Source organism: Cryptomeria japonica, chromosome 3, assembly GCF_030272615.1.
Source record: "Cryptomeria japonica chromosome 3, Sugi_1.0, whole genome shotgun sequence".
Lineage (NCBI taxonomy): Eukaryota > Viridiplantae > Streptophyta > Pinopsida > Cupressales > Cupressaceae > Cryptomeria > Cryptomeria japonica.
The window spans coordinates 905,695,838-905,708,047 of NC_081407.1; the positions used below are offsets into that span (position 1 = coordinate 905,695,838).

At 33.6% G+C, this 12,210-nt stretch overlaps 1 protein-coding gene across 5 annotated transcripts; it reads left to right on the forward strand.

Annotated features, from left to right (window-relative positions):
- The first annotated feature begins 3,781 nt into the window (after positions 1 to 3,781).
- On the forward strand, positions 3,782 to 9,019 carry LOC131067024 (uncharacterized). 5 transcript variants are annotated; one of them, XM_059217000.1, is made up of 6 exons: positions 3,782 to 3,900; positions 4,350 to 4,465; positions 6,636 to 6,706; positions 8,026 to 8,131; positions 8,294 to 8,426; positions 8,524 to 9,019. In XM_059217000.1, the coding sequence occupies exons 2-6, from the start codon at positions 4,389 to 4,391 to the stop codon at positions 8,686 to 8,688; spliced, it is 552 nt and encodes a 183-aa protein (XP_059072983.1). In that variant the 5' UTR covers positions 3,782 to 3,900; positions 4,350 to 4,388; the 3' UTR covers positions 8,689 to 9,019. The 5 variants fall into 5 exon arrangements, with proteins under 5 accessions (XP_059072983.1, XP_057857943.2, XP_057857942.2 ...); XM_058001960.2 differs by lacking the exon at positions 3,782 to 3,900 and adding an exon at positions 3,938 to 4,187 and having other exon boundaries at positions 4,359 to 4,465; XM_058001959.2 differs by lacking the exon at positions 3,782 to 3,900 and adding an exon at positions 3,939 to 4,187.
- Positions 9,020 to 12,210: the final 3,191 nt, after the last annotated feature.

Below are 12,210 nucleotides of genomic sequence, written 5' to 3' on the forward strand. Positions count from 1 at the left end.
TTAACCTCCACTATAACAATGATGATCAGAAGAGATCTTACCTAGTAGGAAAGAGGTTGAAAACCTTAAGGAAATGTTGAATTGAAATGGTTTTACCTCAAGCTTAATAATGATGGTGATGAAATGCTCTTTGGATAAGGCCTTCAAGGGTCGATGCAATAACATGACATGACAAGTAAAGATCAATCATGAAAATGCACTTGCATATAGGTTGATGTAGCTTGCTACTCTAGAATACTCAAATACGAATACATTTACTCAAGGAAGTGCTAGAAATGTGTGGGTATTGTGATGGATGAAAACAAACTAGAGAGGATGCCTTTATATAACGACCACAAGGTATTTCATATTTTAGGCTGACTTCCAACAATCATATTAAAATATCAAGATCAATAACAAATGGCAGGAATTGACACTCCAACATGTTTGATTTTGGGCCACTTTTGGAGTGACTATGGTACTAGGAACCCTAGTACACCCAAAATGAGAGAAGAGAATGATGGATGTAGAGTGCACAGGCCTAGGACATAGGGTTTGGTCATCAAATGGGCATATGCCAATAGTTTGATAGTGCCAAGGCCAAAAATAGGTTGAAAATGAGCTATGAGAGGAAAAACTAACGAAAGGGCTTAGAAAGGAGTGTGAAATTGTAAAGGGTTACAATTTTATGACACTATAATAAAACTTCCATTCAAGATAATTAATATATCTCAAGCATATGAGATTATTCAAAATACCTCAATGGATGAATTACAAAGCATATCCATCTAAAGCCTTTACTACAATATAATGAAATAGTTAGTACTAAGGGCTTCTAATATTGTAATGTAAATTTTCTAATTATCTTCGCACAATCAAATAGATCATTCATTAGAGGTGGTGGGTAAAGATATGAAGGGTAGGAGCATTCATTTGTTATTATGCAGTTATGCACTACACTCCTTGTTTCACACTTCTCACATAAAATAAAAAAATTATAACACTTCCTTGCTTGCCCATAACTCTATCAAATTTTGATTGGGATTATATTATAGTGTAAATAGTATTGATGATCCCTCATTTCCCATATCCCCATTGTAAAGTGACCATTTAAGGGATGAATAGGGTTTGAATAAGTGTGTCATTTAAAGGTAGTAAAGTGTTCCCTTCTTCTTTGTGGATGGGGTTTTCTATTTCAAATAATATTTCAATATATGTGATTTGAATAAGGCACATTGGTTTTCCATTTTAGATCATGTCTTCAAAAATAGAATTTGATCTTCTTGTTCAATAGAATGAGTAGAGTCTTCTAACAACAAGAAGAGGGGAAAATATTGTAAAGCACAAGAAACTCAAAGTCTAAAGGAGGTCCATCTAGGTAAATCAAAATGGTAATATATACTTTTCTTGAAAATATTTAGTAGTTTACATGTTATATAAAATGGTAATAAAAATCCTTATATCATTAAGCCTTTATGCTTCTTTCTTCTTTCTCCTTTATAGCTTTCTATTGCCCTTCATTTTCATTCATTTCACAAAAGCCAAGATTTGAGGCCTATTGATTGTGACTGAGAGATTTATATGTCTACTTACAAATACTTTGATGAATCATTTGAATGCCAATGATATTTTCCATATTTTCCCTTTCAACAACCCCTCTTAATCTTGTTCAAATCTACCTTACATTGCTTCATTAGGATCATTAAATGTACTATTTTTTTTTTTCTTGTAAATGGATCAAATACCTTACCCAAAATAATTGTTTAGAATTTATTTTTATTCTATACAATTTGAGTGCTTTGGTGATTCATAAAATTATTTGATCACAAACTAAAGTAATATAAGAGATCAAAGTATTGCTTTTTATGAGAACCATTTTTTAAGAAGATGTTCATTATCTCAATTAGATATATTCTCAAAACACAATAATATGAATAAATAAAATATATTTCTCTTTAAAATACTATAACTTAAATATGCTAGGACTTTTCAAAAAAGATGTAACATTAACTTTGATGCAATGCTAAAGTTCATTAGGTTTTTGAACTATAACATAAAGCTAAAATATCTTGTTAAAACAATAGTTCCCATTTCGCTTTAGACATGAACACATTTAAACATAAATTTTGAAGGTCCAATATGTAGAATGCAAACTTTATTTTTATCCTTGTAAAAAAAATTACTTTAGTTTGAGTTAAAACATGATAAATCTTTCCTTAATGGTGGAGTTATTTCATTTGCAAAAGATGAATATTGACTCACCATGTTCCCCTTGATACACTTCTTTGGTTACATTTAGATTGTTGCATAATGTATTACGCTTCTATGCTCTAAGATGTCATTTTCTTAATTATTAAGACATATATATAATATAATAGTATTGGTATGTAAGACAAAAAGCTTTGGAAGGTTGTTCAACTTCAAGGTGATCAAATGAAGACTGCCACTAAAGAAATTTTAATTTATGAGTTATGGAACTTATTATATAATTTTCTTTACTATTAGTTGATAAGTTTTCGCCATGAAATGGGCTACCATCAAATATTCTTCATGAAGTTTTTGAAATTTTCAATATAATTTTGAATGAAGAGAATATTTTAACTTTTTGTTTTGACTTTGTGAATTCTTCAAAGTTTTAAGTTTCAAGTGAAACTACCAATTAAAATTGATCCATTTAAATTTGGTGTCTAAACAAGATCAAAATGATCTAGTAAATTTGATATTTAAACATAATCAAATTAGTTATCTTTTTATTCAAAGATCAAATAAATCTGGTCCATAGCTTTATTATTTAAACAAGTTCAAAATGTTCAAGCAAAGATGATATATGAACAAGCTCAAAATGTTCAAGTAAACTTGATATTTTGTCTTTGTTTTAATTACATTATTTTTGTTCTTTATTTCTTATTTTAATTTATTTTACATATATTGTTCTATACACATTATTTTCTTTATACTATATATTTCAAATTTTGTTTATAGTTTCACGTAAATTGTTCTTTGTTTATCTTATGTTTTATTTATTACTTGGTTTTATTGATATGTGTCATATACATTATAATTTTACATCTTTATATTTTATTTTATTTTGTGCTTGTTTTCTTGAGCTTAATCTCGAGCCCTCCCCTAGGCCTTTTCTTTCCTTTCACTCTAGTTTTTGTCCTTTCTCATCCTTCTCATCTCACTCTTGTGGCCCCTTTCCCTTCATCTATTTAGTCATCTTGATTTGCTATTATCCTTGTTATCTCTTCTCTTGTGATCTTACTTTAATGATGGATCATAGAATTTGATCCAAAACATTAATAATAAAAATACACATTGTCAAATCCATAAAATATTAGTTAACAATCAATATGAACTATGAAAATTTCATTATTTAATTGATATTTGAACATTTACTTATACCTTTCATCTCCTTCTACTTTACTATATCTATATTTTCCATCACCTTCTACAATGTTACTAAAGAAATTAATTTTTACAATTATTTAAATAAAATAAATGATTTTTTTCCAAGCTAGTGAATCAAATGAAATTATAAAATCATTTAACTCAATACATGGCTTGAAAGACTATATTACTATTGTTGAAACCTATGTCCAAATTCTATTAATTAAATTTTTTTTTTAAAACTTAATACATGTTAAGAACTTTTATTTATTTTTATAATACCGTACACGGATAACTTTGGCACTTAAAACGGTCACATGGCCTCCAGCTCATGGAGGTTTTCGCTTCCTAAATGCATTTGCAGATATTATAATCCAATTCGGGTATTTGAACAGAAAGAAACAGAATTGTCGGAAAAGTTCTCGATGATGTTGAAGATATTTTAGAGAATTGCTGGCGTAATCAAATGCAGCGGTGTCCTTTACATCCCTGATTGCAATCAAGATAAATCCAATATATGATTGAATATTTGTAAGTTACCTAGATAAATCCACGATAGGCATTACCTAGCATCCAACCGTTAAGATTGTTTAATAAAAGATTGTTTAAGTTCTTTACCTAAATCTTTGATTATACACAACAATCAATAAGGACCCGGACACCCAAAGGGATCTCAAGCCTTTACAAGCCAAGCAATCCTCGATACCCACAAGAATAAAAACCTCTGACAGGCTTCCCCCAAAAACATGGCAGAGCACAAATCCATGGGAAAGGGATTACGAATTGAAAAAGAAAAATCCCAAGTCAAGCAAAATGATGTATGTTTGTTTATAAAATCTGTCTGACAGGCATATTTCCCAACAGACAAGGTGGTTTGCCTTTCTCTGTTCTGTTTTCTCTGCAATGATTTTCTATGTGTAGGACGCAGGCGTTTAGTAGTGTCAATTCCGAGGTTTTACGGAACAATTGATCGATTGCAGACATTTCAGGAGGAGGCGATATCTGTAACGGGTGAAGAAATGACTGGCGTTAAAGCTGAATTGGGTGGTTGGATTCGTCTGAAGATCGTCGATCCACTTGTTGTTATACTCAAAAGGTACAGATTCGGACACCCTTTTGGTTCTATTGAATTTGGGCTTGTTTTCAAATCGGGATAGCAATGCAATGTTTAAAGATTGGGATGGGTTACAATTGGTGATAGAAAAATGTAGCTAATTTGGATGCCCTTTGAGTTTTCTATGGTCTCCAAATCATGGGCAGTTATGCACGATAAGGGTGGATTTCAATTGATGATTGTATAGAGAAAGTTACAAAATTTGGATAGCCTTCATGGTTCTTGTTTGTGTTTTTATTAAAATCAAGGATTTTACTGGGTTGGGTGGATTTCAGTTTTCAATTAGTAATTTTATTAAAAAAGCCTCCAATTTTGGATATACTTTACAGCTCCTGCATTTGTGCATTTATTCAATTTGTGGATTGAAATGTATGATTTTAAAATTGGGAAGTTTTTCAATTGGGGCGATTCCACTGAAAAATGCCAACTTTGGATGTCCTTCGTAGTTTTTGTATTTAGGTGGTTGTATGGATGATTGATTGTAATACAAAGCTTGAGATTATCGTGGATTGTAGTTGGTAATTATTTTGAAGATGCTATCAAGTTCGGATACCATTTATTTCTCTCGTATTTGGATTTTTGTTCAGATCGTGGATTGTAATGCAAGGCTTGGGATTAGGGTAGATTTTGTTGGTGATTGTATGATAAAGTTAACAAAATAAGAAACCTTTGGTGGTGTTTGTATTTGGTTTTTAATTCAAGGCCTTGATGGTAAAGAAGGTTTGGGGATTAGGATGACTTTCAATTGATGATTATGTTGAAAACGACACCTAATTTGGATATATATTGTGGCTTTTGTATTTGGATTTATATAAATCATAAATTGTAATGAAGGGTTTGAGGATTAGGGTGGATTTTGATTAGTGATTGTATTTAAAGGAATTCGAATACCATTTTTGGTTCTTCTATTTTTGAGTATTTATTCAAATCATGGACAGGAAGGCAAGGTTTGAGAGTTATTATGGATTTCCATTGGAAATTATAGTGAAATAGATACCGAATTTGAGTATCCTTTATAGTTTTTGGCTTTGTTCTTCTATTCAAATTATGGATATTAATGCAAGATTTGAGGATTAGGGTGGTTTTCAGTTGCTGATTATATCATTATATTGAAAAGGTGCCGATTTTGCATATCCTTTGTTGTTTTTTGTATTTGGACTTTTTTTTTAAACAATAAATTGAAATGCAATTTTTTGAGGATGAGTGTGGATTCCAAATGGATTTAGGTAGATTTCTGTCTACAGCTCCCTAGTTTCTCATGGGGTTGGTAATTATGTGTGCTGGAGAAGTATCGGCAAACAAATTGAATGCTAACCAAGTTTGGTTTTGTTTGAAACGTGATCATGATTTTTTCAAATTTCAAGGTCTTTCTGGACAGAAAAATATATATTAAGTTTGATACTGATTCATACAAGCCAGCAGAACTATAAGAAGATAAATATGGTTAGACAGGAGAATAGAGATAAGATTAGATGGATTGATTTTTACTAATCTCAAGGCTAAATTGGTCTACAGGATTATCAGTGTACTGACTTTTGCTTAAATTATGGGTCCTATTAGTGTCCAAATTTAAAATAAATTCTCTTTCAATTTGTCTCGATTTAGGACTTCATGTATTAGCTGGTGCCTAAATGTCATAGTACTTTATAACAGGTAAGGGAACTGTGATTCATACTTAATTTAAACTATAATCCTTACAGATCTTTGTTACCAAGGTTTATGTACTAGCTGGTGCCTAATATCATAATACTTTATAACAGGTAAGGGAACTGTGTTTCATACTTAAACTATCCCTTACAGATCTTTGTTACTAAGGTTTTATCAGATTCCTCTGTAGTTCATAAGTTGGTAATTTAGTCGTGCAATGTTATTTTGTTATTGAGGCTATGGGTTCAATTTAAATCAACACAGTTGTGGGTCAGTCCTTTTTGGTTGGTTCTGACCCGATATAAAGAACGACAAGTCCTTTCCTTTGCCAATGCCTATGCTAGATTAGGAATCGGGTGTCTGTTATTTAAGTTTTGTTTTCCTATCATCTATCAACATTGATTTTTACAGTCATCCAAAATTACTTAATTATACTGCACAGATGATCTGATTGTAGTTTTATGTTATACTGGATTGCACTGATGTAAGTGTCATTATGTGGCAGGGGTGTAGAGCCAAAGCAGTTAGCTCTGTCAGCAGCACTTGGCCTTACCTTGGGCATATTTCCCATTTGTGGTAAGTGACACAATCAGATTCAGAGTATTTGTACAATTGAGCGCATTGAAATGTTTTCTTGACAATTCAAGTTTATTTAAATGCAAAGCATACTGTTGAAATTTGTGCACCTTAAGTCAATTAAACCTGCCTATTCTATGAGATTGGTGGAATTTCGTACTACCCCCATAGGCTTCTATTCTAGTGATGTCTGCCCTCTTTAAAATAACATACCAAGCAAAGACATGAGACTGGTTTCATACTCAGTTCCAGCCACCAGGGTTCTCTAGTTGATGTCTGCACCATTCCAGTGGCATGCCTAGAAAAGAGATGAGACTGGGTGCTAGTCCTGGGTGATTTTGGCAGAAAGGATACCGCACTGACCTGGGTCTAAGCTAAAACAAATCCATGTTTTTCCATGCAGCTTCTTCCACTATCAAAGAACATGTTTCAATAAATGGGAGGAACCATTTATTCTGTCCTGTGCATGACGTTTGAAGAGGGTTTGAGCCAAACTTCCAACAATATCACCAAGGAAGACGTTTCTGTCTTTAAAACTCCTAGACAATTTTAACTTGCAGTCTCATTGAATACACTATCCATTTTCCAAAAGAAAGAAGATAAAATCATAAAAAGAGCTGTGGAACCTTCGTAATCTTGAGCACTCTGCAGTCTGCAGGGCACTGAATGCCCTTTCCTTTCATGTATCTGGCCACTTTTAGACAATGTTAATATGTTCAGCCTTAATGAGATTTGGTAACTTTTTAAATTATCATGATTAGTTTGCTATTGCCATCCTAGCCCCTAGGTCTGTTTATCCTTTGAGGGGAGTACACGGGGGCTGATTATCTTACATGGAGATGACAATGCTAGTTTTCAACATGGTGGCAACCAATGAGGTTTTGGAACATGTTTAAATGTGTTTATAAGATGAAAGTTTTGAGCAAAAAACATATTTGACCAGAGGCAGAATTAAAATCTTCATGTCACTGACATTGCTTTTTCAGTGGCCAGGTATCTTAAAAATTCAATGCCCTGCATTTCTTGTTGTAGCTATTATCAAAGAATGAAAAAACCTGAATTTCTTGTGAATTTGGATTACCTGCACATTATTCACGTTTAGTTAGGGATTTAGCATTGAATTTTTCTACTAGTATAATGTAGGCTATATGAAATGTCTATGTCAATCCCATCAGTTTTTTCATTATCCATATATGACTGCTATTGTTTTATAGCAGCTTATGCCATTCATGTTGAATCATTGAAAGAGTAGAGGAATTAAGCTCTGAAGGTCTTATATTGTACCTATATTAAATGATAAACTTCTTTTTCTAAATCAGGAGTAACTGTGCTACTATGCGGGATCGCTGCAACGTTGCTTGGGTCCGCTATTCAGGCACCTACCCTGATGCTTGCCAACCTTATTGCCACGCCCATAGAATTAAGGTGAGGCATATTTTCTTTTGTAGCTAGCTATATTCCCATGCTAACTGGGGCATATATTTCTTCCATTTTTTGTTGTTTACCTTTTCTGGTTAGTGCAAAACTGGATAATATCTGAACTCAAACAATTTACTTGATGACATTAATCTATGGCTTGCCATCTAGTTTGGTCATACCCTTCTTGCGTGTTGGTGAAGTTATTACTGGCGGAGCCCATTTGCCCTTGACTTCAGATGCCCTCAAAAAGCTCATCACTGGTCAGGCTTCCCACGAAGTTCTTCTTGGAGTCATGCATGCGGTAATGTGTTTGTCTGGCTTGTCAAGTTACAGAAGCTTCATCTTAAGTTATAGTGTTGTAACAAGATGCTGACAAACTCTTATGTTTTTATTGGCAGCTGATTGGCTGGCTAGTGACAGCACCCTTCATTCTCATGGTGCTCTATATTCTTTTCATTCCTATCTTTAAATTCTCTGTTCATAAATTCTCTCATCATCCAGCAAGTCCAAAGAAGACGCATCAACCTCACCCAGAGGCCAAGATCAAGGTCAGAAATGTCTAGTTTCAAGTTGTGAGTAAGAAGTAGTAGGAATGAACATATCCTAGCTGATCTGAGTTCTTGGTCAAATGTTGTGCATGGATCATGGTAGTTCTAGTTCTCTTGTACAAAGCTTCTTAACATAAAATAACAAGCTTCCGTCCCTGACAAACTTGATAGCATCTCTCTTGGCTCCAGAAAACCTAATTGATAATTCCATATAAGTGTACTTAACTTACTCAAAACCGTAGCATGTTGTATTGGTATTTATTTGAGAGGAACGATGTTGAAACTTGAGCACTTCTCATAAGTCACCCAATTGAATTGCATTATAGCCATGATTGGTTCTTGGAAAGATTTGGTCCTCCATTTGTGTGTGGATTGTGGAAAACTCATTTATTTACAGGTTGGGTGCTTCTAGGGAACATACATATTTGCATCGAAAGTAGAGGATTATGCTCATTATATGTAATGCAATCTTGTCATCACTGCAAGAATCATGTAAAAGGATTGGGGATATTTCGTATTATATTGAACTTCTACAATGGTTATATGCCTTCAAGCAAATCGCATGCATCCGTTCTTATGTCTCGTCGAAAGTCACATTTTTTCTGTTTTTCTAAAAAGCGTAGATAGATGCAGTGACCTCTCAAGTGCAAGAAATCACATTGAAAAATCATATAACGTCACCTTAAAGAAATATGTATACCTATTTAAAAGCTAAATTGATGTTTTGGATTTCATGGAGGAATACTACGCCTTTAGTTGGCATATCAAGCATTCAAATTAATGGAGAAATATTTTCTGACTATCAGACAGATTATATATGCGGTGGATATAAGCCAATGAGACACCAAATTTGAAATGAAGAAATAATCTCACACAAGTTCTGCTAAGAAACTACAAGCAAGAATAATAGTGAACGATGTTTTTATTTGAAAAGATGCTTAGAAGGGCATTTTCTCCAACTCTACATTGTTAACGAACTTGATTTTTGGGACAGGTAATTGAATGTGCATATATTTGTGGGTAAATGAATTCTCTGATTGGAGTCTCTTAAAATGTTTTTGATTCATAAGGGCACAAATTGACTGTCACTAAAGGCCCGTTGTTTTTACCTCAATTTACCTGTCAAGAGTGTTTTCCCTACATGTTTGCTTGGTCCAACCAGAAGGAGGTGCATTTGTGATCCAAGCTCTACCGGCATGCATTGTTACAACCTTAAATCTGACTTGCTGAAAGGAATTCCCACATGACTTGCAGGAGGGGTAGTACTTGAAAAATAGTTAAAAAAAAAAATGTATAAGAATTACAGTTTTGAATTTTCAAATGAAATTTTGGCAAATTAGTAAAATAGTAAATAGTTCTAGACACCTAAATTTGATCATTAACATTTGATCAAATTAATCATCATAATCCCTTTCCTTTATAGTCATATTATTAATCAAATTATTTAATTAATGCCTATTTCCTCTATAGTCTTAGATGAATTAATTTTATTTATTTATCTCTAGTCCTTAGTCACATTTAATTATATAAACCTCCATATTTATTTAATTAAATGCTTTAGCATTTTCTTCCATACTTAAATTATTATTTAATTCAAAATTCCTCTTTTTTCCCACTTGAAATTAAAAATAATTTTTAATTCTTCCACTCATTCTCTCATCAAATGTCGACTCCTCCTACATCCTCCACTTTCTTGCACTCCACCCATCGTTTCTCCCAACTCCTCATGTCCTCTCATGGCTTCCAAGGTTGTCACTTGTCAACCTCTCATAAAAGGTGAGAATCCTAACCATTCTTCACCCTTCATCCTCATATCTTTCAATCCTAGCCCTCCATTCCATTTTTTCTTACACTTAGTCAAACTCCTCATTCTCTCATTATGCAACAAGCAATATGTGATTTTGGGATTGGAGAGCCCATGCAACTTTGATTGTGCAAACTTCATGTCATTTTGGAGACTTCATGTTACTACCTTCATACCATCAACATTACTATCTTGAGCACTTGGAGCACCATTATCATCACAAAGCTAAAATCGTGAGCACATCCAATATCTCCACAAAGGACAAATTGTTGCATCAAGAAGACTACCTTGGTGTTACTTTTGTTTGCATCTTTTATGTTTATTGTAGTTTTCTTTCAGCGAATCTTGATGTTGTATTGATTTGTGATTTTGAGTGTTTAACATGTTTTAGGCATTCCTTTAAAATCACTTTTCCTTGCATACAATAGTAAATACTAAAATACTTGAATACTACTAAAATTTGAAGTGAACATTCAACATTAACAATTTAACATCAATGAATATGTCAAGTTTGAAACTTATATATATTCAAGATTTCATTAAGATGATTACAATGGGTACAATGATGTCAAAATAACTAAATGTGGTGAAGGGAGACCTCTAATCATCCCCAAATTCCTCATACTAGAACAATTGGACTCTCCATGGTCAAACTTCACCAAACTAATACCAACCAACCTTGCCTTTGTAATTGTAGCATCCTCGTCAATTTGTGTTGGCTCCTCTGGCTCTACATCCCATTGTATTGATGGACTCTCTTTCTACACAAGTGTCTTGTGATCAATGAAATGCATAGCACTATGTACAACCACAAGCTTCTATGATCTCCCAGAGGTATGCTTGTTCCTCTTGAGAGAGGGGATGAAGCTATAAGAAGACCAGTTCATCTCAACAATTCAAGAACTAGAAACTTGAGATAGAAATCAAATGGCTAGAGAGGTAATCGAAGGAATCAGTCCATGACAATTCCACTACAAAATTGGGTCCTTGTGTGCCATAGTTGCCATACCCATCTTGGCTACCTTAGAATAACCCCAAAGAGTGGTAAATTTGGTCCACTTAGTATGAATGATGTTGACCTCTATAAGATCATACATCTTCTCAATTGCCCTAAAGAACCTTGCCTTCACCTCAATATCTTGTACCGATGTAACTCTACCAAGCCTATGCTTGTACCACTTAGGGTTCAATGCATAGAGAACCATGTGCAAGGGAGTGTTGAGCTTCTCCCATCTCTAATAAATGATTGGTTGAATGTGCTCATTGTAGAATGCTAGTGTGGGATCTCTCTCTCACATGACGACCCTCATTTGGTCAAGCATAGAATCGATGTACTCACACACCTCTCTGAGACTAGGTACATATAAGCATCCCCATATCTTATGACCTAGAAAATTGGAGAAATGATGGCAACTAAATATTTTGCATCACCTAAAAAGAATCACTCTTCACTATATCCTTTACCATCCTCCCCTATAATATCCTTGACTCGGCCCACCAATTTCATTTTGCTATTATAACCATTAGTTGCAATGCCTCTTGCAACTCAATCATTTTCTCCAAGATAATGAAATAGGATGCATATCTAGTCTCAATAGGTTTCAAGAACTCCTCTTTAGACAAGCTCTTGAAGAGTGCATCTAAAGTGTAGTGGTTGCAAATAAACATTTGCACATCTCTAGCATCTTTGACCATTGCTTTGACCTACTCAATCTTTTTCATGTCCTTGAATG

Coding starts and splice junctions, on each gene's coding strand:
- LOC131067024 (XM_058001959.2), top strand. CDS start 4,116: ATGGCAGAGCACAAATCCATGGGAAAGGGATTACGAATTGAAAAAGAA. Junction 4,188..4,349: donor CCCAAGTCAAGCAAAATGAT/GTATGTTTGTTT, acceptor GATCGATTGCAG/ACATTTCAGGAGGAGGCGAT. Junction 4,466..6,635: donor CTTGTTGTTATACTCAAAAG/GTACAGATTCGG, acceptor ATTATGTGGCAG/GGGTGTAGAGCCAAAGCAGT.